At 35.2% G+C, this 27,733-nt stretch overlaps 1 protein-coding gene across 5 annotated transcripts in view; it reads right to left on the bottom strand.

Annotated features, from left to right (window-relative positions):
• CADM2 (cell adhesion molecule 2) overlaps nt 1-27,733 on the bottom strand; it is a 1,275,593-nt gene that overhangs the window by 75,022 nt on the left and 1,172,838 nt on the right. For 3 of the 5 annotated variants that reach the window (XM_059887602.1, XM_010800962.4, XM_059887605.1), the window contains one exon: nt 12,044-12,163. The exons of the other annotated variants lie outside the window; for them this stretch is intronic. In XM_059887602.1, the coding sequence (XP_059743585.1) occupies nt 12,044-12,163 (120 nt within the window). The remainder of the gene's footprint in view (nt 1-12,043; nt 12,164-27,733) is intronic. 5 annotated transcript variants of the gene reach the window in all.

Genomic DNA, 27,733 nt, shown 5'->3' with positions numbered 1-27,733 from the left:
TCTTTGCAACCCCGTGGGCTATAGCTCCAGACCCAGAGATTGAACTGCATCTCTTGTGTCTCCTGCATTGGCAGGAGGATTCTTTACCACTGCGCCACCTGTGAAGTATGAATATGAAGTAGCAAAATGAGCCCTTAGAACTTCCTTTTCATGTACATATCATTTTTTTCCAACTTGGAATTAAGATGGAATATATCTGGATTTAAGTTGCAAGAGTAAGAAATTTATATATATATATATATATATATATATATATATATATATATAGGGAGAAGGCAATGGCATATATGAAGATTCATTTTTGGTTCCCTAAAGCAGCATTTTGAGATGCAGTGCTTGATTGCCAGCCAACTAACTCTCAAAACATGGTGATAGAATAACTAGAGATACCAGAAAAATTAGACTGTCATTCTTGGTCCTTTTGAAAAACTATTCTAATATCCTACTCTGAACTAAACGTTCTGGCCTGTTTGTGGTAAAATGCCAAGGAATACAGCTATAGCCTGGGCGAACGAGTATAGTTTAGAGTAAAAACAAGCTGAACTGCTTTTATTTTACATGTTTCCAATCTACCAACTTAACTAAATTAATAATGTACACATACTTTAAAGACATCAAAGGGAGATACATAACATTATATATTAAAAACTGTGATCACTCTTTCTAAATTCTTCTCTCAAGAAAATGATTTTCTATTCTGAAAAGCTATTATCTCAGGACAGAAAATTATTTGTCTCTGTGACATGAAAATACCTTAAATAGAAAGCTAATAAGACATATCTGTATCAGCTTATTATTAATTTATGGCTAGCTCATTTTTAGAACTTTTCCTCTTGCAACTAATGTTTTCAAGGTTCTTAATTCAAACAAAAGAAATAGTCTGCATCCATACACATAAATTTGAGAATATTTCAAATGAGGAATCTCTCGCTACTTACTCAATGAATTAAATGGATACTCTTTACATCAAAATTAAAAATGATTTTCTCTTTTGAAGTAAGTTAAATATTACATATCTATTTTTAGATTTCTTTGTGTCTAATAACAAAGCCAACTCTATCAAGCTTCATAATCTGCCCTCTATCATCTAAAGTGTTGTCTCTTTCTAACTTTAGCTTGGAGAGGAAAATCACATATAAAGTGAATCGGGAAGGCTGCTGTTTTACCATCATTTCTAGCTCCATCGCTTGTTTTCTATTATATACTTGTACTGTGCATGCCTGTGAGAGAAATCCAAACCTAAAATAAAATCCGACATTTAATCACCCTTAGTGGACAAATTAGATAAATTATTCTAAGCAAATTAGATGGTTCTAAATATGTTTCCACTCTTTATGCTATATTTGGTCTCCAAGTCCATCCTTCATCCTTTTTTTTTTTTTTTTGCCTTCAACTGTGCTCTAGAAATCTGACTTCCCTGCACTGCTCCACTTAAGTTACTTAATCTCTGATATTTCAGAAGTATTCAATTAATGGAAAGTTACTAGAAAGCAGGAGAAGAGAGGGAGATCTGAAATTTATCCCTGTGCTGTATCCTTTGACTACCTCTCTTTGCAAACACAGCCCCTTTTCTGGCTCCAGTTCTTCTCTGACCAGGATAACCTGTTCACTTCTTTGGTCTTTCAGGCCCAGAGCTGGTTAACAGCATTTTGCTATTACAGGTTTGATTGCTCTTCTCCTTTATGAGTTCTCCAAATTCTGCCTGTATTTCTGTGAAAGTGTCCTGGTTTAAAACCCTTTAGCTACCTTTCAGGACTGCCGTCAGTTCCTGCTGATATCCTGAGTCACACACAGTCTAAATGAGTAAAAAATAATAATCTTATAATCAGTATTTAGGAAACATAGCTTCAGGGGAAATAAAATTATTAAGACCATCGTAATTTTCCTAGTTTGACACAGACTATCCTTGAAGATCACCTTACTTCTTTACTACAAAATCTTGGTTTTACACATCAAAAATGGTTCAAATGCTTTTGAAGAAAAAAAAAATGTTTCTCAGGGAATCTAATGCAATTCTTCATGTTAATTCAAAATTCATTTCTCCTTTCCTACTTAAGCTTTCATTGATTAGCATTCCTTGCTTACTAATGGGTAAAATAAAAGGGCCTGGGAATATTTGAGTTCATCTCTTTTCTAAAGTGAAAAATAACTGGTTTTAAATTGGGTATTCCCATTTATTTTATTGAACATTTTGAACAGAATTCCCTTTACACTAATGTAATTCTTTAAACAATATTGGTGAAGAAAGTTTAATTTCTGTTCTTACTCATCTCTTAGCATTTATAGTAACTTTATTGACTCTCTTTTAACACTATGAACTCAGATTTTTATGTGAAACTGCTACATATCATTGGTCTTGACAGGTTTCCTGGCAATAATTTAAACCTGTGCACCTAACTGGGACAATTGCTTTTTCTTAGTCATTTTTCTTAATAATTTTATAAAACATTCCTTTAGTTAAGAGTCAGTGTTATCACAACTTCAGCATAAGCAATTCTGATACTAAAATTTTATAAATACTATGTATGTATTTGAGAAGCTATTTGGAAAAATCTGTCTCCTTGCCCTGCAATCACCTTACATATACTTTGCATCAAGTAGCTTTTAATTTTCTGGCCATAGCTTAATTTAAATGAGTACAGAAAACTAATGGGAGATTATTTGAAATCTAAAGAAATAAGAAACTACTTATTATTGAAGCAAGAGGTGTTTTAAAATATTACAATTATCCCAGTACTTACTGCAATTTCATGAACTTATATTTTAATAGATTGCGTTAGACCCTTTTTAGAAATCATGCTTTGTGGCATTTGCTCTTATTTACTGTCCTGGCAGAAAGTTCCAGCTGAAGTCAAGGTCACCTTCTATCCCAAAGTTGGTATAATTAGTATCAATTCAGTGTTTCTCCAAGCTTACACAGGAGGTTATTAACTGTGTTTCATGTGGAGTGTCAAAGAAGCAAGGGCAATGCCGGCAATCTTTTCAGCTTCAAAGGCACAGCTCATAAATTTAATTCATTGGCTAGTAAGAAAGATACAACCAGTTTAGTTTATTAATGATTTTAAGAATAATTTCAGAGATGTTCTGGAAATACATTTATTCATATATGTAGGCAAAATTTTAAAATAAAAGACAAATTATACTCCTAATAATAAGTAACTCATTTAGTCTTAATATTTTATGTGATGTGCTTTCTGGAATATAATAATTATGGAAATTTTAAAATTAATATTTATATGTACTTGCATATTATATAAAATGAATTCAAGAAAATGGCACATATTCTACTACGAAACATTTTCTTTCTTAGAGGTTGTTTTGCAGGAAATGTATACATTATTAAATTATATTAAATCTAGATTACCATAAAATCAGTTAAGACACTCCCATAGTCAGAGAAGTAGAAACAATATTAATAGAACTGTTTATTTAAAAGAAATATAAACTAATGGTACAGAGATTTCTGTTTAAATTGATTAAAGCCAAAGAAATAAATAAGCTTAAAATGAAACTCTTAAAAATGTTTGATATTTTAAATTGTACAAGTCATAAGAATGCTCTTGGAAAATAGAATAGAGCATAAGTGTTCTGCTTCCCTTACTAGGTGGTATGGGGAAAAAAAATATGAATACTAGTTTCTTCAAATATTTCCTCACTGTCATAAAGAGTAAGAAAATATTTAAAGATTTTCAAACTTTGCCAGAGTTCAACTTCATACTAGTCCAAGGCAAATGCTCCATTTAGTTTCAGAAATGGTTATACGTAACAAGGGATTCTTACTCCAAGGAAGATCTATTAGAATAGAAAGAATAGCTTTAGCATCTTGGGCTCTCATGGAATAACCTAATCTGAAACACTTTTGCTATTCCAATGTGTGGGTCGTAGCTGACAAAGAGACCAGGACCCCGAGTCAACACTCCCACCCGTGTCTGACCTGTAGTCACTACCTTTAGTATTATCAATATGGTACTTATAACAAGATTGATAGTGAGCGTACATTGTGCTTATTCTTTCCAAAGTATATACTGTGCTTACTCTTTTCAAGCAAGAAGCACTTTAAATATCTTATTTCCATTAAGAACTATGTTTCACATATTTAATTTTGAAAGAGTCAACTTTATATAATTATCGTTTTGTAAAAGATTAATGTAAATTTAGCTACTTGGAATGGGCTTCCCTCGTGGCTGAGATGATAAAGCGTCTGCCTACAATGCGGGAGACCCAGGTTCGATCCCTTGGTCGGGAAGTTCCCCTCACGAAGGAAATGGCAACCCACTCCAGTATTCTTGCCTGGAAAATCCCATGGACGGAGGAGTCCGATAGGCTACAGTCCATGAGGTCGCAAAGAGTCGGACACGACCGAGCGACTTCACTTGGAGAAGAAATGGCAACCCACTCAGGTATTCTTGCATAGAGAATCCTGTGGACTGAGGAGCCTGGTGGGCTGCTGTTCATAGGGTCGCACAGAGTCAGACACAACTGAAGCGACTTAGCATGTATGCATGCATTGGAGAAGGAAATGGCAACCCACTCCAGTATTCTTGCCTGGAGAATGCCAGGGACAGAGGAGCCTGATGGGATGCCATCTATGGGGTCACACAGAGTCAGACACGACTGAAGCGATGCAGCAGCAGCAGCAGCAGTCTAAATGTGGAACCCTGTCTTTTTGCAGATAAGCAGGTCCCTCTATATGGACCATCTGGAGATTGAACTATTACTTAATTTTTTCCAAGTTTAGAAAAGCCCAACATATTGACACTTAATTTTTAAAAGCTCACAACACCATGCAAATTGTGTTTTATTACCACCAATAAAATCAGAAACATTTTTAATAGCTAAACACTCATAATACAAGCTCATAAACAATTTCTTGATTTGCACACTTAGGGATTTAACTGTGTCAAGATGATATATTTTACCATTGCAAATGCTCTATTTGAATGCATTTATTCTGACAAATCAGAGCTTTAATGATTTTACTCCACTCTTTCTTTCTCAGTGCTAGGATTCTTTTTTCTTGTATTCTGAAAAATGTTTTATCTCTTTGTATTCTATTTTTTAAGTATCTATGCCAAAAGAGGGAGGAAGGGCACACATTAATGAAACCAAATAAAAACAAAATATAGACTAGATTTTTTTGACATAAAGGAAATAGACTTTAAAAGCACAAGTCAGATCATTATTGCTTTTTAACTTGACATAGTTAAATAGATGCTTCAGACAGTGGTTTGATGTGCTCAGGTATGCAATTTGTGTTTATTTTATGTTAGCATATTTTATTTTGAAACCAGAGAAATGAAACAACAATTGAAGTAAAGGAATCTGCATACAAAACTATTATGTCACAAACAACATTTTAGGCAATTATAGTTCATTAAAAATGCCCACATTAAATATGAGTTGAATGTTACAATTCATCTCAATTTCTCTACACTGGCACAAAGTAAATACTTCAACAATTTATTTTCATTGAACACAGCTTAGCTTCATGCATATGATTTTTTTTCCCACAAGTCACTAAGATTGCTTCAAGAAATCTTTAGAGAAGGGAGATCTTCCAAATGGCAATATTTTGGGATTACACTTAATAGGATTATATTTAATAGCCAAACAATGTTCCTAGATTTATAAACATTTAAATAGTCAAGTTTTATATGATTTGTATGATTTTTAAATTATAAGGGCAGCATATGGACTGAAAATTATCAGCTTTTTATTCTAGAGTAGAGCTATAATCACTGCAGATGTATGCTAAAATTCATTCAATTCTACCTGAATAATTTAAAATATTTTACTTGATATTACATTTTCAGACATAACTAACTAAATTAATGTGTAATTTAATTGTGAAGAATTTATATTAAGTTGTGCTGTGTGCTTAGTCTCAGTCGTGTCTGACTCTCCTCAATCCCATGGACTGTAGTCCGCCAGGTTTCTCTTACCACTGGATTTCCCAGGCAAGAATACTGGAGTGGGTTGCCATGCCCTTCTCCAGGAGTTCTTCCCAACCCAGGGATCGAACCCAGGTATTCCACATTGCAGGCAGATTCTTTACCTTCTGAGCCACCAGAGAAGCCCTATATTAAGTGAATGCTTGAAACTGAGATTTTGATTGCAGTGATATACACTTCAAAAGAAATCCATCTTGAATAAATGTATTGTCAGCCTAGCAAAACAACCTGGTAAGGAACTAGGCTGCCCCACCTGTGAACTCAGACAACTGATCACCTTGAGAAACTGGCTCTCCCTTCCTATGCCTAATTCCCATTCTTACAATTCAAATTTAACAATAATGATGTGAGTCCACAAAACTCTAGACACCCCACCCCACCTTTGAACTCTAATAAAGCCAGAGACCAAATCTGTGTGTTCTCTGTGTCTTTCTAACCGTGACTTCTCTAGATGGTCTTTCAGAATCTGTGAGTAGTAATTTTGTTCCTCAACATTCCCTGTTGGTTTTTTTTGCTGAAGTGCATCCAATGACCATATTAAGAACAAGGGCTGGTCCAATCCTATTGGCCTCAGTGCAGGAAATGCCTGCAGGTGCTCCTAAAAGCAAAAGGAGCTGAGCCAAGCGTCTCAAGCAGTCATAGCCAAAAGTATCACTATTGATAGGCTGGGACCAAAACAGTAACTTGTCTCTAAATTTTTTGATATTGGTCATACTTTTCTGATTGTAGAAAATTTGATAATAGTTGATTTGGTAAATTAAAAAAAATGTATTTTTAAAGAAAAAAATTTGCAGTGCCATTCTGAAGTAAAGAAAGTGAAAGTGAAGTCGCTCAGTCGTGTCCAGCCCTTTGAGACCCTGTGGACTGTAGCCCACTAGGTTCCTCGGTCCATGGGATTCTCCAGGCAAGAATACTGTAGTGGGTTGCCATTTCCTTCTCCAGGGGAATCTTCCCAACCCAAGAATCGGAGCCAGGTCTCCCGCATCGCGGGAAGTCACTTTAACCTCTGAGCCACCAGGGAAGCCCATTCTGAAGTAAGGTCCACTCCAATTACCCCGTTATAGTTAACAAATTGGTTGTGATTATAAGCAAAATTGTACAATTTTATTAACAAAAAATTATTTTTCCATTTTTAAGTCTGATGTAAAATAAATCAATACTTGAACCAATAATTCATTTGGATTTTTACATTGATTGTATAAACGATGTCATCATCACTTTTAGGATTTTTTTTCCTATCTAAACATTGAAATACATGAAGTATTTGAACAGGACAGGGAGTGTATTAGGTATTTTATACCTTTTCTCCATATATGTCATTTCATTTCTGCACCTGTAGTTTACTTACAGTCTTATAGAGGCAGAGACAGATAAGTAAGCATTTAGGAGTTTTTCTGTCTTGGTAAGCACAAAGTCTTCAATTTTGAATTCTACTTTTAAAAATCATGATAAATAGACATAATCTCTGATTTATCTCAGTATGTCTCATACATGTTTCCTGAATTTTCAATATCTTTATATCATGATCTGTAAATGAGGATGCTGTTAAAGATTCCTAGATTATGAGATAGTTTATATAAAATTGAAAATATACTATATGATAAAAAATTTTAGGGCTTCCCTGGTGGCTCAGTAGTGAAGATTCTGACTGCCAATACAGGAGACACAGGTTCCATCCCTGATCCAGGAAGATCCAACAGGTTGTGGAGCACCAAGCCCACGTGCCACAACTACTGAGCCTGTGCTCTAGAGCCCGGGAACTGCAACGACTGAGCCCACTGCAACTACAGAAGTTCACACGCCCTAGAGCCCATGCTCTGCAACAAGAGAAAGTGAAAGTGAAGTCATGTCTGACTGTAGCCTACCAGGCTCCTCTGTCCATGGGATTTTCCAGGCAATAGTACTGGAGTGGATTGCCATTTCCTTCTCCAGGGGATCTTCCCAACCCAGGGCTCAAACCTGGGTCTCCCACATTGTAGACAGACGCTTTACCGTCTGAGCCACCAGGGAAGAGAAGCCACCGCAATAAAAAGCCCTTGTACTGCAACTAAAGTGTAGGCCCTGCTTGCTGGAACTAGAGAAAAGCCTGCATGGCAAGGAAGATACAGCACAGCTAAAAATAAGTGAATAAATAAAGAAATTATTTAAAAAATTTAAAAATGTTTTCAAAGTAAGCATACCATGCAAAAATAATATTAATTCTATAAATCACATCAGGTCATTTGGAAGCATTTTATAAATGATCATATTTAACTCATCAAAGTTTATCTCATTAAAAATTTATTAAAGTGATAAGAAAACCCCAAATTCGTAAAAAAGTATATATGGGTAGATGGATGGGTAGATAGATACAGATACAGATATATAGGTATGTATCTTCTAAATTAGTTGATAGGATTAATCAGGCCACTAGCCTTAAAAAGTTGCAAGTTCTATAAGCAGAAAATGTGCTATAGCAATGATGTTTTGTAATGAAAAATGTTTGAGAGATCTATAAAATGTTCAGATTTTAGATATATGATATAAATCAAAAATATTATGAACTTCATAGGCAATTTATTAATTGTTGTTATATTCAAAGATAGGTAAGTTCCATATGTTCTAGTGCCATTTTATTATTTGATTTTGACATAATTAAAAGTATGTTTGAAATTAAAATGCAATCGGTGCACTAACACCAAATAAATTTGTCAAAACTAGAATTACTATAGGAAAAATACACAATTTCATTAATTGTATGATGCAAATGTGAATATATTCATTTTACTTAAAAGAACTAAGCAATAATTGTCATACATTGAGTGCTGATTATGTTGCCAGAACTCTAGATATTATCCAATCCTCAAGACAATCTGAGAATTGAATGTTTCTCATTTTTCTGATGAAAATGCAGGTGTTAAATTTGGTTCAACATATATGACCAAAGACTGTGTAAACAGAAGAACTACAGCTCACACCTAAAGATGTATCCTGGACTCACTTATTCTCTGTCTTTCCCATGTTTGGTAAAGTTTGCTCGTTTCTCTCTTTTAGCACACTTATTTGTAACAAGATCTGCTAATTGCCAGCTTTCTTCCCTATGGTTGAAGCTCTTCTTCCTGCACATAAGGATGCATTTCATGTACAAACTGAAGACATGTGCAAATTCTCAAGGTTATAACTGACAATTTGAGTAGCTTCTTTTGTTCTATTTTGTCTTGATTTTTAATATAGCTGCAGCTATGATTCTTCATTTTTAAACTGGATGTTTATCATATAGAAGAAAACTCAGCAATGGCAGGGGTGGTGAAAGAGTAGAAATGGAGATATGAATGGTGATTTATTTGTGGTAACTTATTAAATATGTCTGTACAGATAGAGGTAAATGTTATATTTATGAAATCTGAAGAAATGATATTTAAAGCTAATAAGATTAAATATAGTTAGTTTACTTAAGATTACTGAGAGACAGGGATGAAGCAGATAAACTTAAAAAAAATTGGCAAGCTGGAAATATTTAGTCCTTAGCTTTTCTTAGACAACATATTTTTATTATGATATCTTTTAAATGATAATTTTGTAACATCTTTTGTCATCTTATAAATAAATGAATTCCACTAAAATATAATTGCATCTGAAAGCTCGAATTTAATAGGTAATGCATGGCTGAGTGAATATCATATAACATATAAGTGGCAGAGTACAAAAATCATAAAATATTTATATATTGACAAAATTCCCAAGTCCCTCAAATATGGACTAGAAAATTAATCATGCTTGGTGACTTTCTTGAGTTCCCAGTTGTTTGCTGAAGTTAGCAAGGAAAAATAGACGTTATACTAACATTTGAAGTCAGTGTTACTGTTTTTTTCTGTATAAAATAGATGCTATTAATTGCCTAACACATAAAATGTTTTCTTTTCACATATTTTGATGCCATTTGAAAAATGATGTTTCAACTGTTAAGTAAAGAAAGAGGGAATGGTGTGTGTGTGTGTGTGTGAGTGTGTGTGTGTTTGTCTTCTTTGAGGTTTATTTATTCATGTGTTCCTTGAAAGGAAAAATATATTTTTTTATAATTTTTAAATTTCATGGTGTAAAGTTTACAGAACATCTTAGGAAACCTTTAAAAAATGAATTTACTTGAAAAAGCAGAAAACTGATTTCATTTTAGCAGGCTGATTAAAATGGAACCGGTAAGATTCACTTAAGATACATGTGAATAAATATAAAAAATTGTTGTTAAGCACTTCACTTTGAAATAAAATATTTTCTCTTATTTTCACCTAATGTATATATATTCAGAAAAGATATGAATGCCTTAACTAATTAAGCCCAGGCACTGATTATTTGGGGGAAAATGCATTAATTTGCTCATGTTTAGATACAATATGTTTAATATCCATAATTTTAGCCCTGGCATAGTGCTTTTCCTATAATATATATAACAGGTATTTGATAAATACTTATTGAAGAAGAAATTAATTAGGCTTTTTTTTGTTATAAGTAGATCTTTTTAAAAAAATTAAACCAACATTTCCTTTTCCATCAAAGTGATTTCTTTGTACACATAGAACTTAACATTACCATTGAGATTTTGTGGGTAAGCAATAGCTACATTTCATCTGAATTACTGTTTGTAAAAATCTTTAGAAAAACAATAAGTAAAGCAAAGTAGAACATATTTTACATGCCATATATTATCATAAAGTGTTTTTTCTTCATTTTTATTATTTTTCCACCCATTTCATACACATTGTTATAAGAATGATCTTTAAGCTGTTCTACTTTTAGATTTAAATCAAATACAAGTTTTTTTTTTTAGTAAGACTAGATATTTTTAATGATTTTTATTGTTATCATCATCAAGTTTTAGCTATCAATCTTGTACCTGGCATAACAGAATAAACCTAATGAACACTTACCAGATACTAAAATATTTTTCTGGAACAAGAGAAAAAATACTGCAAACACTAAGTAAAAGCTAGCAGAAACTCAACATAATACTGAGAATTAGTAAAAATTCTAAGAAACACAAGAAGTTTAATTGAATAATCTTTACAAGTGAAAACAATGTTAAGCGTATCCCTGATGAAACTTTAGATATATATTTTTGTAAAGTCCTTATAAGCTCAAATTAAATTGCTACATTTAACACATATTAGTACAGCCAACATGACATAAAACATGTATAAGCATGATAAGAGTAAATGACAGACTCAAATAGGACACATTGTCTCTGAACATAGAAATAAAGTTTAAAACGTGTATTTCTATAATGTGCTAAAAAAATCTCAAAAGATTTTTCATTTCTTCATTATCTAACAACCACTTAATTACTCAGAAATATTTTTTTATGTTTTTGAACCATGACATAATGATTTCTTTTTTTTTCTTTTTTTCTTTTTTTGCCCTTAAGAATTGCTTCAATATCTTTTTGCTTGCTGTGCTTCAGAAAAACATTAGTAATCAGACACCAGAAATTATTCCTAGAGCCAACCATCAATTCCTGTCATCCTGGGTAAGCCTAGAACATTTGCTTCTGGAACACTCTCTAATTACAAGAATAGCTCCACTCAGCTAATCACTTTAGGATGATATATTAAATATTTACCTAAAAGTTCTATGTGGCAAATAACTTATAATGACCCATCATGCTAATTTTAGAACAAACTCAACACCGCAGGCTTTTTAGCCTAGTTGCAGAGAAATAAAAAATCATTAACACTAAAGGAGGGTCATAAAAAAGCAAAAACTACCTCTGCATTTTTGAACATCTTATTTCTTTGCTTGTTTTTATAAGGTAAAGTACAAAAAAAAAAAAAAAGCTCCCATGTTCACATTTTAAATTGTCAGTGTTTCAGAGCTCCATATTTTTTTTACCTATATTCTGAACATTCTCATGAATCATATGACACTAAGAAAAATTAAAATATACCATCTTGTCTCATATTTTATTACAATAACCCTAACTGACAGTAACTGACTTGACTTAATTATTCCTTATAATTAAGTAAAATTGGATCTCAATTCTTCTACTCTTTAAAAAAAGTAAGCCCTATAGATTTCTATTTACCGTGTTTTCTAGGCCATAACAAAGAAGCATACTGTACCTCTTATGCTGCTGGTTGTTGCAGATGTGGTTGGGCAGGTTGTTATGGCTACAGTGGTTGTGACTGTTGCAGTGGTAAGGGAGGGGATGATAGTAGTGGGAAGCAAAGTGTTGGGAACATCTGGTGAGTGGAAAAAAACAAAATATAAACCAAAATCATATCATGCAAACAAAACAGAAACATAAATGATTCAAATTATAAATACATATATCTTATTTAGGTTTAAATTTAACAGGCTTAAACAGATTATCTGGTACAAAGCTCCTTGTACCACACAGTTCTTGTCATTTTTTGTTCACTTATCTTTCATGCTCTTACACAAAGCAAAAACCTGGAGCAATGTTTGAGGATAAGCAGATTGCTTGCAATATTTTGAGTGAAATTTAAAATGACAAGAATTCATTTGTTCACTGAGTCATTTAAAATGTTTGACATGCAGTAGCAAAATACAGATAGGTAAAACAAAAATTGACATGCTTTGTCAAAGAAGTAAACAAAGAAACAACACAACAGAAAATATACACAAATAACACCACCATATAAGATTAAAGAAACATTAACAATGGATGAGTATATGCATGTTAAATACTTTTTGATATTTTTAGGCAAACAATGATAGGAAATAGGGTGAAAGCAATCTTTAGACACAAACAAAAAAGAAGCCAACTGTTATTACTATTATTTTGCTTTTCCTTTTCTCACAAATGGTGTTAATGTACAGCTTAGAATCTTGCAATTCTTACCCTGATTAGCTGGTAACGCCTTCTAACAATTTTTCAGTACATAGGAGTCTTTAACAAGTATTGGGTCAACTAGCATGGAACTCAATATCTGAAATGTTTATGATTCATATTATTTGGCATACCTAGGAGAAGTTATTGAACATAGATTTGAACCATAATATTCAACCCCTACTCCATAAATAGTCAAAGCTGGCAAAAGTTGACAGTAGATTCAAGTACAGAGGACACAATAAACTGAAAAAAATAGCTCAGAGTTTACAAGATTTTCCTTCCTTTCACTCAAAAGCAGCTGAAATTTAGAAAAGCAGCATAAACACCAAAACAATATAGCCAGTGTCAAGCAACGAGAATTTCAGTAAGATCCTGAGAGTCAACTCTTGTCTCAGGTGTATAGGCATATAATTTACACAGTGAGGAAATGAGGAACAGTTCACAAATTACCTGTAATTACTGTGTGGGGTTTGATTTCACATGTTTGTTACACAGCCCCTATATATTCAGAGCATTTGACAGATTATTTTGCTATTAAAAGGCTTCCTGTAATTCCCTCAGTCTGTGAGTCACACCAAAATTTTTCTAGTTCCTTACTTCTGATAAATAGCCCTACTCAATCCTCAGACTTTAACCTGCTGAATTGTCTAAGCTGGAGACATCAGAAAACAGCATGAGATAACTCTTTTATCTTTGGTATTGATGTTTACACCTGTTTTTCAACAGGGAAAATACTTCCTGGCCAGTCAAATTAAGAAAATAACCTTCTGAAAATCCAGTGGTGCTATATTAGTCACTAGAGAAAATGGGTATTGCCTGGAGTGCAATTACTATGATCGTAAAGTAGAATTGACTTTAACAACATTATGAATGAATAAATACTATGTATACATGCACGGTCGTCTCTTGTTTAATAATTTCTGTTGTACCTTCTTATTTTCATTATAAGCCTTCCTAAATAGGGTAGGCATGCTGGAAATAAATGAAAGACATTTTCTAAATTAAAAAAAAAGAATGTAATTTGAACTTTTACAAATATTAAAATTAGAAAATAATACACTTTAGCAAAATCATTTGCTCATTAGGATCTCCAAATATATGTATTTAATTAGTGTAAAGGGAAATATCTTCCAGGGCTATCAAATATAAGAATATACAATAATATTAGTCACTTAAAACTCAGTGGAAAAAACTTGATATTACCAAACTATCACAGATTATAAAATATTAGATTATTTGCTATCATACACTGAAGTGAAGAAAATTGCATTGGCTCTGAAAAGCAGTTTTTCAAAATCATCAATATCATTTGATTCTCAAATGGAAATAATAGGATTTGGTGTTTTTATTTATTTATTTGTTTAGCAAGAAAAATCTCACATTGTTTAGATTTCTTTACCTTACTGTGTAGTAACAAAGATGGGCAATAACTAACTCTGATTTGTTTTGGAGACAATCTGTCTATTTTCATGAGCATTCTTTTATAAACCAAGCAATATTCTATTTTCCATGGGGAGATGCATGATATATAGGGGCTTCCACCCCCATGTTAATATTCAAAAAATATAAAAACAGTGGGTAGTTTTAATAACTGCTAATCTGCTTTAAGAGACCTGCTGTAGAGTCTTTTACAATGTCCACCGCTAGCCATTATAGACTCACAATCTGACTCTTGCTTATCTGATCAACATTTTCTCTCATCTTCTCCCCTTGACTTCAGTTCAGTTCAGTTCAGTCGCTCAGTCTTGTCTGTTTGTGACCCCATGAACTGCAGCACGCCAGGCCTCCCTGTCCATCACCAACTCCCAGAGTTCACTCAAACTCATGTCCATCAAGTCGGTAATGCCATCCAGCCATCTCATCCTCTGTCGTCCCCTTCTCCTCCTGCCCCCAATCCCTCCCAGCATCAGAATCTTTTCCAAAGAGACAACTTTTCGCATGAGGTGGCCAAAGTATTGCAGTTTCAGCTTTAGCATCAGTCCTTCCAATGAACACCCAGAACTGATCTCCTTTAGAATGGACTGGTTGAATCTTCTTACAGTCCAAGGGACCCTCAAGAGTCTTCTTCAACACCACAGTTCAAAAGCATCAATTCTTCGGCACTCAGCTTTCTTCACAGTCCAACTCTCACATCTATACATGACCACTGGAAAAACCATAGCCTTGACTAGACGGATCTTTGTTGGCAAAGTAATATCTCTGCTTTTGAATTTGTTATCTAGATTGGTCATAACTTTCCTTCCAAGGAGTAAGCGTCTTTTAATTTCATGGCTGCAATCACCATCTGCAGTGATTTTGGAGCCCCAAAAAGATAAAGTCTGGAACTGTTTCCACTGTTTCCCCATCTGTTTCCCATGAAGTGATGGGACCAAATGCCATGATCTTAGTTTTCTGAATGTTTAGCTTTAAGCCAACATTTTCACTCTCCACTTTCATTTTCATTAAGAAACTTTTTAGTTCCTCTTCACTCTCTGTCATAAGGGTGATGTCATCTGCATATCTGACTTCATATGCACCTAAAAAGAAACTGGATGAAAGCAATTGATGGGCAGCACCTTGGCTCATATGACAGCTTGGTCAAGAAAATGACTTGTCAAATAACAAATCTCTCCCAGTCACTCTTACATATTGTTAATCACTAGTAACATTATTTCATTATTGAACAGTATGAAAAGGCAAAATAATAGGATACTGAAAGAGGAATTCCCCAGGTCAGTAAGTGCCCAATATGTACTGGAGATCAGTGGAGAAATAACTCCAGAAAGAATGAAGGGATGGAGCCAAAGCAAAAACAATACCCAGTTGTGGATGTGACTGGTGATAGAAGCAAGGTCCGATGATGTAAAGAACAGTATTGTATAGGAACCTGGAATGTTAGGTCCATGAATCAAGGCAAGTTGGAAGTGGTCAAATAGGAGATGCAAGAGTGAATGTCAACATTCTAGGAATCAGTGAACTAAAATGGACTGGAATGGGTGAATTTAACTCAGATGACCATTATATCTACTACTGTGAGCAGGAATCCCTTAGGAGAAATGGAGTAGCCATCATGGTCAACAAAAGAGTCTGAAATTCAGTACTTAGATGCAATCTCAAAAACTACAAAATGATCTCTGTTCATTTCCAAGGCGAACCACCCAATATCACGGTAATCCAAGCCTATGCCCCAACCAGTAACACTGAAGAAGCTGAAGTTGAACGGTTCTATGAAGACCTACAAGACCTTTTAGAACTAACACCCAAAAAAGATGTCCTTTTCACTATAGGGGACTGGAATGCAAAAGTAGGAAGTCAAGAAACACCTGGAGTAACAGGCAAATTTGGCCTTGCAATACGGAATGAAGCAGGGCAAAGGCTAATAGAGTTTTGCCAAGAGAATGCACTAGTCATAGCAAACACCCTCTTCCAACAACACAATAGAAGACTACACAAGGACATCACCAGATGGTCATCATTGAAATCAGATTGATTATATTCTTTGCAGCCAAAGATGGAGAAGCTCTATACAGTCAGCAAAAACAAGATCAGGAGCTGACTGTGGCTCAGATCATGAACTCCTTATTGCCAAATTCAGACTTAAATTGAAGAAAGTGGGGAAAACCACTAGACCATTCAGGTATGACCTAAATTAAATCCCTTATGATTATACAGTGGAAGTGAGAAATAGATTTAAGGGACTAGATCTGATCGACAGAGTGCCTGATGAACTATGGACAGAGGTTCGTGACGTTGTACAGGAGACAGGGATCAAGACCATCCCCACCAAAAAAAGAAATGCAAAAAAGCAAAATGGCTGTCTGATGAGGCCTTACAAATATCTGTGAAAAGAAGAGAAGTGAAAAGCAAAGGAGAAAAGGAAAGATATAAGCATCTGAATGCAGAGTGCCACAGAATAGCAAGGAGAGATAAGAAAGCCTTCCTCAGCGATCAATGCAAAAAAATAGAGGAAAACAATAAAATAAGAAAGACTAGAGATCTCTTCAAGAAAATTAGAGATACCAAGGAAACATTTCATGCAAAGATGGGCTCAATAAAGGACAGAAATGGTATGGACCTAACAGAAGCAGAAGATACTATGAAGAGTTGGCGAGAATACACAGAAGAACTGTACAAAAAAGATCTTCATGACCCAGATAATCACGATGGTGTGATCACTCACCTAGAGCCAGACATTCTGGAATGTGAAGTCAAGTGGGCCTTAGAATGAATCACTACGAACAAAGCTAGTGGAGGTGATGGAATTCCAGTTGAGCTATTTCAAATCCTGAAACATGATGCTGTGAAAGCACTGCACTCAATATGTCAGCAAATTTGGAAAACTCAGCAGTGGCCACAGGACTGGAAAAGGGCAGTTTTCATTCCAATCCCAAAGAAAGGCAATGCCAAAGAGTGCTCAAACTACCGCACAATTGCACTCATCTCACATGCTAGTAAAGTAATGCTCAAAATTCTCCAAGTCAGGCTTCAGCAATACGTGAACCGTGAACTTCCAGATGTTCAAGCTGGTTTTAGAAAAGGCAGAGGAACCAGAGATCAGATTGCCAACAGCCTCTGGATCGTCGAAAAAGCAAGAAAGTTCCAGAAAATGTATATTTCTTCTTTATTGACTATGCCAAAGCTATTGACTGTGTGGATCACAATAAACTGTGGAAAATTCTGAAAGAGATGGGAATACTAGACCACCTGACCTGCCTCTTGAGAAATCTGTATGCAGGTCAGGAAGCAACAGTTAGAACTGGACATGGAGCAACAGACTGGTTCCAAATAGGAAAAGGAGTACATCAAGGCTGTATATTGTCACTCTGCTTACTTAACTTATCTGCAGAGTACATCATGAGAAACGCTGGGCTGGAAGAAGCACAAGTTGGAATGAAGATTGCAGGGAGAAATATCAATAACCTCAGATATGCAGATGATACCACTCTCATGGCAGAAAATGAAGAGGAACTTAAAAGCCTCTTGTTGAAAGTGAAAGTGGAAAGTGAAAAAGTTGGCTTAAAGCTCAACATTCAGACAACAAAGATCATGGCATCTGGTCCCTCACTTCATGGCAAATAGATGGGGAAACAGTGGAAACAGTGTCAGACTTTATTTTTCGGGCTCCAAAATCACTGCAGATGGTGATTGCAGCCATGAAATTAAAAGATGCTTACTCCTTGGAAGGAAAGTTATGACCAACCTAACTAGCATATTCAAATGCAGAGATATTTGCCAACAAAGGTCCATCTCATCAAGGCTATGGTTTTTCTAGTGGTCATGTATGGATGAGAGAGTTGGACTGTGAAGAAAGCTGAGCATCGAAGAATTGATGCTTTTGCACTGTGGTTTGGAGAAGACTCTTGAGAGTCCCTTGGACTGCAAGGAGATTCAGCCAGTCCATTCTAAAGGAGATCAGTTCTGGGTGTTCATTGGAGGACTGATTCTAAAGCTGAAACTCCAATACTTTGGCAACCTCATGCAAAGAGTTGTCTCTTTGGAAAAGATTCTGATGCTGGGAGGGATTGGGGGCAGGAGGAGAAGAGGACGACTAGGATGAGATGGCTGGATGGCATCACCGACTCGATGGACATGGGTTTGAGTGAACTCTGGGAGTTGGTGATGGACAGGGAGGCCTGGCGTGCTGGGATTCATGGGGTTGCAAAGAGTTGGACATGACTGAGCAACTGAACTGAACTGTCTTAACATTATTTCAGCTTACATGTTTGGAAACATTTTTTTTTTTTTAAAAATTGAGGGCTTCTTCATTCTGTTCTTTCTTCTCATCACATTGTCCATTCAATTATTTCAACTTTATTGTGAAATATCAAACATTTAATCTTAATATTCAATGCCAGGAGATTAATCAGAATCAACCACAACTCAACCATGTAAGATTAGCTGGAATTAGTTAGAATTCTCAGAAAGACCAAGAGAATAGAGTGATATTTCTTGTACCTAAACTTTCTATTGCTATGATTTTACTCATGTCAGTTTCACCACTGGACAATAAAGTGTTGAATGGAGGAATTTTGCCTGCTTTACTTTTTGTATCTTGCACAATTTAGAAGGTTAGTAATATTTTACTAAATGAATTTGTTCATAGCATTATAAGCATATAATTTATTTTAGGGGATCTAGAAAAGTCCACTTTTTGACTAGTTAATATAAAACTAAAATATTTCATTACTACTGATCACAAAAAGTTCTCTGTCCTTACTACATACAGAAACTTTTTATTTTCTGAAGCACACATTTTCAAGAAAACCTAAAACTACTACAACCTAAAACTTCTTTCAGTAAATATTCTTGCTAACAAAATGAGAACTTCTCTGGTGACTCAGTGGTAAAGAATCCACCTGCCAATGCAGGAGATGCAGGTTTGAATCCTGGGTCAAGAAGATCCCCTGGAGAAGAAAATGGCAATCCACTCCACAATTCTCCCCTGGAAAATTCCACAGACAGAGGAGCCTGGTGGATTATAGTCCATGGAGCCACAAAGAGTCTCACAAGACTTAGTGACTAAGCAACAACAACAACAAACAACAAAACAAACGGAGTCTTTGCCTACATATTCTGCTACTCTGAAAGCTGTGAGAGCCTGACCTGAGTTTCATGCACACCCCATCTTCTTAGGAACTCTCTCCATTTTCACCTGATTTGAGACTTTCCAAGAAAGGGTGAAAGGCTAGGAGGGACCACTGAGTAACTCACTGTGATCAGCGGTAAATGATCAAAGCAAAATTGTGAGTTATCTATTACTATCCCCACTTAATGGATGAGAAGACTTTGAGATAGTTTCCTTGCCTTGAAAATTACACATGCTGTTGCTGCGTCGCTTCAGTCGTGTCCAACTCTGTATGACCCCATAGATGGCAGCCCACCAGGCTTCCCATCCCTGGGATTCTCCAGGCAAGAACACTGGAGTGGGTTGCCATTCCTTCTCCAATGCATGAAAGTGAAAAGTGAAAGTGAAGTCGATCAGTCGTGTCCGACTCTAGCGACCCCATGGACTGCAGCCTACCAGGCTCCTCCGTCCATGGGATTTTCTAGGCAAAAGTACTGGAGTGGGGTGCCATTGCCTTCTCCAGAAAATTACACATACATATGCTATAGTATAGAGAGAATTTTCTTAAATATATAAGTATACTGGAGAGACAAATTTCTCTAACATTTCCATCTCAAGATGATTTATTTTATCTGCCTGCCTATAACTCTTGTCAAAGCAGAAATTAGTAAAATTCTGAGTTGTCTTACTAAGTCCAAACACCTACCTCTCTAGTTTTTACCCCTACAAATGAGCACCAACATTTGGCATCATTCAGCAATTATTTTAAAGGTTTTGGCCTTTTATTTAAACATTAATAAAAAACATTAATAATGAGAATGAGGGGGCTTCCCTCGTGGCTCAGATGGTAAAGCGTCTGCCTGCAATGCGGGAGACCTGGGTTCGGGAAGATCCCTTGGAAAAGGTAATGGCAACCCACTCCAGTACTCTTGCCTGGAAAATTCCATGGACAGAGGAGCCTTGTAAGCTATAGTGCATGGGGTCGCAAAGAGTCGGGCACAACTGAGCGACTTCACTTCACTTCACTTCAATGAGAATGAAGCTATATTTCCATAAGGAAATACAAAATTGGAAATACAAGTAATTGTCATTAACCTTATTTTTGAGGTATCTATAATCTTGTATATTTTAAAACCATTATGCTATTAATATAAAGCATACTCAACCAAATATAGCACAGGATAAAAAATGAAGATCACTTTCTCCTTTTCTACAACACATTGATTTTTTCTCTCTCTTTGTTGAAAAAAATACACTGTGTAGAATAAAAATACTCTGATTCATATGCAGAAGAATTACAAATGTGCCCATATATAATAAAAGTGACAATCCTGGTTCAACATCAATTTATTAATTCTGTTCATAAAGCCACATAATCTGTAGTCATATTAATATTATAAATAATCTGCTAAATATGACATCAATTTAGATGATTTTGCCTTACATGTTCACATCCTATGATTAAAGAATATTTAAATGGATATAAAAATAGCTATAAATAAAAAACAGAAAAAATCAATGGTATGTAATTTATGGATATTAACATTCAGAAATGACAGCTATCTAATAGATCAGTCAATTAACTACATGATATTTCATCTCTGTTTTCTACAATACAAAGACTGGCTCAAATTTTTCATTGTCATTTTCCTTGGAGAGCATGTTAATCTAATTAAATATTGTTGAATTTGCCTGGAAAAAAAAAAGTGGCTAAGAAGTTCAGCATTTATAATTTACAAAATAAATTTACTGTATTATATAATATATTTTCTATATATTAATGTATAAATGATGAACTAATAACTGATAAAATATGTAGTGGATGAAAAAAGGTATCTTCAGAAATGAACAAAGTGAAAATAATTAGATTTTGTTTATTTTAGTTTAGATCTGATCAAATAAATTAGTATATAAATATAATTTAAAACCAAAAAGAGAAATTCCAATAAAGTTCTTCAAAATCAGAAATAATAAAACATCTTGTAGTTAGTAAGAAATTTGAATGTGAAACAATAATAGCTTCAAGTAGCTAAATATTGTTATCACATTATATATACATGTGTAACACCAATTTCTCTAAAATTGTGATTAAGTGTTTAAATCTTTTCCTAGCAGATTAAATCTTAGGGAACTACTCATTTACTATATACTAACATGGAGAAAACTTGCTAAATAATTTTGTGGTTTAAATAAGATATTTAAATGAATTCATAGAGGTCCATGATCCATTATTTATTATTTATTAATAAAATGTTGTTTTAGAAAACTATAGGAGCCATAATAAAATCAGGAATTTCCTTTAAAGCAAAAATTTGAGAATTTGTATTGATGGGGAGCTGAGAAAAATAAAGGTCCAAGGCATGAAAATATTTGCCTATAGTTTTACCTACATATAAGAGGTAAATTAAAATAAGTTACAATTTTCATCTTACTTGTAACATATATAATGTGTTACCATAACATATAAGGAAAATTCAGGAATATTTCAATAATGTCAGACAAAATCCCAAATCTAGTCAATTGCACAATTGTATATTATGAGGACAAAGTCTGAGTTGGCTGCAAAAGTTATTCATGTGAGTGAATATTGAGTACAAATAAATGCAGTGTAAATACTGTGGGTTCCTTCTATAATAACCTATTCACTTGCAGAAACACAATTTCGACTCATACAACAAAGCTAGTGAATCAGGAAACTAAAATCTGTGTTCCCAGGGACCATGGCCAAACTTTGCTATGACACTTCATCAGTCCATCATGTCTCCTGCTTAACCTCTATGATTCTCATGTGAACTCCAAACTATACCCACTTGAGTTGCCTCAGTGTTAAAGTTTTCTGGAACAACAGGGGCTAGAGTTATATACAAGTCAGCGCATGTATGCTTGGCTTCTTTTCTTTATTTCTTATAATGCCAGTTAGCTTAAACAGAAAAGCCGAAGTCTGGAATACAAGACATCTGCCCTGATACAAGTCATTTCCCCAAATTTTAGACTCAGCTCTCTCTGTTCTCTTTGTTGCATGTTCTCAGAGTCACATCCTGTTTCACATTACTTTTCTCTTTCATGTTTAATATCTTCCCTCAATGTGCTTTCAAGCACTTACATGCACCTCTACACATGCTTATTTTACATATTACCATGACACATATATTTATGTACCTATGTTTCTAATAAACTGTAAGCTCAATCTTTAGAAATCAGCATTCTTGCTTTTAAAAATATAACTTTGCCTTGGTACAAATTTACTTTGACCCAACCCATCGGTATCACCCAGTCTCATCTTAAAGTTAGGACTTCCCTGGTGGCTCAGACAGTAAAGCATCTGTCTACAATGCGGGAGACCCAGGTTTGAGCCCTGGGTCGGGAAGATCCCCTGGAGAAGGAAATGGCAATCCACTCCACTACTATTGTCTGGAAAATCCCATGCACAGAGGAGCCTGGTAGGCTACAGTCTATGGGGTCGCAATCGGACACGACTGAGAGACTTCACTTTCATTTTAAAATAGCCTTCCCTTTTTTGATGTGCCTAGTGAAATGCTACTCTCAACTTTCAGCCTTATTCCTACCTGCTCTGTAAAGACTTCCATGATCAACTAAACCCCAACTGATTTCCTTTCTCTGAACACTTTTCACGCTTTCTGAGTTTATCTAGTGTTCCTGCATTTTGTTACCTATATCCCTCTACCATAGAATTATGGGCTTCCCTGGTGGCTCAAATGGTAAAGAATCTGCCTGCAATGAGGGAGACCTGGGTTCACTCCCTGGTTTGGGAAGATCCCTTGGGGGAGGGCATGGCAACCCACTCCAGTATTCTTGCCTGGAAAATCCCACGGACAGAGGATCCTGGTGTATTGCCATAACAATGTTATTTACAGTCATGACCACACTATTGTGACCCCACCCAGAGTTATGTGCCTCTCACTAGCTATATAGCTCTCTCTCTCTTTCCTTTAGTGGAGAACATCTATCAAAATACATGAGTAATATTAAGGTAAAATTTTAAAATTTTCTTTAATTAACATAGTCACTAGTACACTCAACTATTCTCTTATTAATAATAAAGTTCACAGTAAACAGAATACATACCATAGCTCTTCATGAAATTAGTGGTTGAAATCTGGGAAGCTATCACATTTACTTGGCAATTAATGCATTACTAGTTTTTTGTTTTTTATTTATGAGTATAAAAGATGGTAAGATAACAGAGGAAATAGGTATCAAATCCATGGTATATTTCAGTGCTTCCTTAGGGTACTTAGCTCTAGGCTTTGAATTTGACTGATAATTTATAAATAATGCATCTTTTGGTGGTAATAGCAATATTGTCAGTACATAGGAAATGGCATCAATTTTAAAGACATGGATTAGTAATTGAGCCTTATACATGGTGAATCTCTGCAAAAAATTATCCCTCCTCCTCTTTTTACCATTAATGAAGTAATTTTTAGGAATTTCTGCTAAGAATCTTCCAGTCTAAAAAAATAAAATTCAGCATACTGAAGAATATTACATTCCAAATGCAGTTTTTCAATGTTTTTAAAGTGTTAGAGCTCTAAATCATCATACTCAATTCAAAATAATAGAAAAAGGGTCCTTTTTCACATCCTAATGAAGGAATTCAAAAAATTCAACTGTATTTTGTTATTGGAGCTTATTAGAGCACAACAGATCCTGTATAACCTTGTCAAAATGAAATCACTTCCAACAAGCACTGTATACAATAAACTCCAGAGTATTACAGCACCTTTTTTCCAATAACGAGCTTTTCAGGTTAAAGGTATGTTCTGTTCTCTACAAATGCAGTGTACAATAATTTCTAACTTGTCAACCTGTTTTGTTTTGTGGCAGTTTCTCTTTTTAAAAATGGCATTCTGGCCCATTCAGATTGGATTTTCGAAACAAAATTAAGTCTAAAGAGTCCCAGAAGCCCAAGCTGCTTGTTTCCTCTCCAAGGACTAGTATTCAATAGGGAGAAAAACTGCTACCATTTAGCCTGGTTTCCATGTGTCTACTTCCTTTCCACTTTCTGTCACTAACTCCCCTAGGTGGTCCTGGAATAATCAAGAGTGAATCCAAACCGAGGTTTATTATTGGAGATACAGAAGATCATCAGGGGAATATTGTTGGCCAGAACTCAACATATTAATATAAGAAGTATCTTTCTGATAGAAATTATTCACATTCCCTAATTTTAAAAATAATAAGGCATCTTAATTTTACCAATAATTACAGTGCCATTAGAAGCAACTGTAAGAGGAAAAGTTTACTGTATTTGCTTTTTTCGCCTGTGCAGAAGACATTTATTGTTCCCATTATGTTCAGCTACTTGTAACAGCCTATTTGGATTATAGCATAAGAATGGATAACAGCACCAAGGCTCTTACTTAAATGACAAACATGAGGTTGACAAGGTCTCAACAAGCCAGAGCTTGTCTCCTCCTCCAGAGCCATACGGTAACCTCATTTGCTTCATAAAAAAGAACCCTTTCAAAAATTAGATTTGAATGCATCCCTTTTCATTCCTCTGATAGCTTCAACTGGCCTCACATACTGAATGAAATCCTTATACAATTAAAAAAAAAAAGGCTGAAAAATGAAAACTACTGCAATTTTAAACTGTAGGTGGCAACCAAAAGTCTTATGTAATTATAAGAAAAGTTGATGAAGAATATCAGTCTGTTATTGAAAAAAAGTATACTTTTTTTCTTTAAAAATATTCTTTTACATTTCAAGCTGACAAAAGAGAGTGAAATTTAAAATGGAGGGAAAATTCCTTTGAAATGTATGATTCTATATTATTTAGCCCCACCTATTTCCATACTGGGAGTTCTTTCCTAAAAGTACTTTGTATTCAGTCACTCAGCTGTGTCCAACTCTTTGCGGCCCCATAAACTATAGCCCACTAGGCCTCTTTGTCCATGGGATTTTACAGGCAAGAATACTGGAGTGGGTTGCCATTTCCTTCTCCAGGAAAATGACTTTACCAAAAAGTAAATCAGATGATTTGATCAAATACTTTTTAAGTTCTGTGAGGATGTCAGTTTCCTTTGGGAGACTAGTAATGCTTTCCATTAGAAGAAAAAACTTAAATCAAATATAAATATACAACAAGGAGTGGTGTGTTGTAGTAAAAGTGCAGCGCTTGAAAAATCAGGATGTTTTGATTTTTCATTTAGTTTCTGTGATAAAATAATAGAGACATTTTGCCTACAGTTTAATCCCTTTGCACCTGTGCTTCTTTATCCAAAAAAGATAGTTCAGATCTGGTCTTTTATATAAATCATTTTGGGCCAATTTCTTTATTAGTGATGAGTAACAGTTGATTTTCTAAAAGCAAACAAATTCACTCAGGAAATTTGTAGATGTGAAAAAATTGTTTATGACTTTAGAAGATTCATTCAGCCTCTAAAGATGGTACAGATTTAAAAATGCAAAGAAATTCAGTTCAGTTCAATCACTGAGTCATGTCCAACTCTTTGCGATCCCATGAACCACAATATGCCAAGCCTCCCTGTCCATCACCAACTCCTAGAGTCCACCCAAATCCATGTCCATCGAGTCAGTGATGCCATCCAATCATCTCATCCTCTTTCCTCCCCTTCTCCTCTTGCCCTCAATCTTTCCCAGCATTAGGTTCTTCTCCAGTGAGTCAGCTCTTCACCTCAGGTGGCCAAAGTATTGAAGTTTCAGCTTCAACATCAGTCCTTCCAATGAACACCCAGGACTGATCTCCTTTAGGATGGACTGGTTGGATCTCCTTGCAGTCCAAGGGACTCTCAAGAGTCTTCTTCAACAACACAGTTCAAAAGCATCCATCCTTCTGTGCTCAGCTTTCTTTACAGTCCAACTCTCACATCCATACATGACCATTGGAAAAACCATAGCCTTGACTAGACGGACTTTTGTTGACAAAGTAATGTCTCTGCTTTTTAATATGCTGTCTAGGTTGGTCATAACTTTCCTTTCAAGGAGTAAGCGTCTTCTAATTTCATGGCTGCAATCACCATCTGCAGTGATTTTGAAGCCCCCCAAAATAAAGTCAGCCACTGTTTCCCCATCTGTTTGCCATGAAGTGATGGGACCAGATGCCATGATCTTAGTTTTCTGAATGTTGAGCTTTAAGCCAACTTTTTCCCCTCTCCTCTTTCACTTTCATCAAAGGTTCTTTAGTTCTTCTTCACTTTCTGCCATAAGGTGTCATCTGCATATCTGAGGTTATTGATATTTCTCCCAGAAATCTTGATTCCAGCTTGTGCGTCCTCCAGCCCAGCATTTCTCATGATGTACTCTGCATATAAGTTAGCTTCATATTGTAAATCATATCTCTCTCAACTTCAAGATAATCTTATGTGCGCTTTGAAAAATTAATGATAACATGAATGGAATACTAAGAAATGCTAAAATAAGTGAACTTCCAGGAAACAAAAATCACTCTTGACATCAAGACTCTCGTATTTAAATATGTCATGCTTATGACTAAAATTTCTCAAACTTTCTCTGCTTGGTCCAGTTGAGAAATGTTCATTTGCTATTATGCAAAGTATTTCTGTAACTCATACTAAGTTATATATATTATATAGTATATATATGTATGTGTGTGTGTGTATATATATATATATACACAGAGAGAGAGAGAGAGCTGTACCTCTGTTGGCTCAGATGGCAAAGAATCTGCCTGCAATGCAGAGACCCAGGTTTGATCCCTGGATCAGGAAGATCCCTTGGAGAAGGGAATGACAACCCACAGCAGTATTCTTGCCTGTAGAATCCCATGGACAGAGGAGACTGGCAGACTACAGTCCATGAGGTTACAAAGAGTCAGACAAAACTGAGCAACTAACACACACACACACACACACACACACACACATGTTACTATATATTTCTCACCATGTAGAAATATTTCTAATTTTATCTTGATTCCTCTTCCTATTTAATACACAGATTCCATGAAAGAATAACTATGGGTTCTGGATCTTGAACCAAATATCCTTAAGGTGTACCTAAGTTGTGCTACTCTACTATGTTACTAACTTTTATAAGTTGAAAAATGCTGTCATTAAATTGGAGTTTATTTCGCAGCATTAATTTTGACAAATTCTAATTTTCACATACCTGTTTGTTGTCTGATCAATGCTTACGGGTAATAAAATGAATGAGTTGGAAAACTCAGCAGTGGCCACAGGACTGGAAAAGGTCAGTTTTCATTCCAATCCCAAAGAAAGACAATGCCAAAGAATGCTCAAACTACGCAAATTACACTCATCTCACAAGCTGATCCCAGGGACGGCAGAACCTGGTGGGCTGCCGTCTATGGGGTTGCACAGAGTTGGACACGACTGAAGCGATTTAGCAGCAGCAGCAGCAGCACACGTTAGTAAAGTAATGCTCAAAATTCTCCAAGCCAGGCTT

This window comes from Bos taurus, chromosome 1 (genome assembly GCF_002263795.3).
Source record: "Bos taurus isolate L1 Dominette 01449 registration number 42190680 breed Hereford chromosome 1, ARS-UCD2.0, whole genome shotgun sequence".
In the NCBI taxonomy this organism is placed as follows: domain Eukaryota; kingdom Metazoa; phylum Chordata; class Mammalia; order Artiodactyla; family Bovidae; genus Bos; species Bos taurus.
This window is presented reverse-complemented; position numbering and strand designations above follow the sequence as displayed.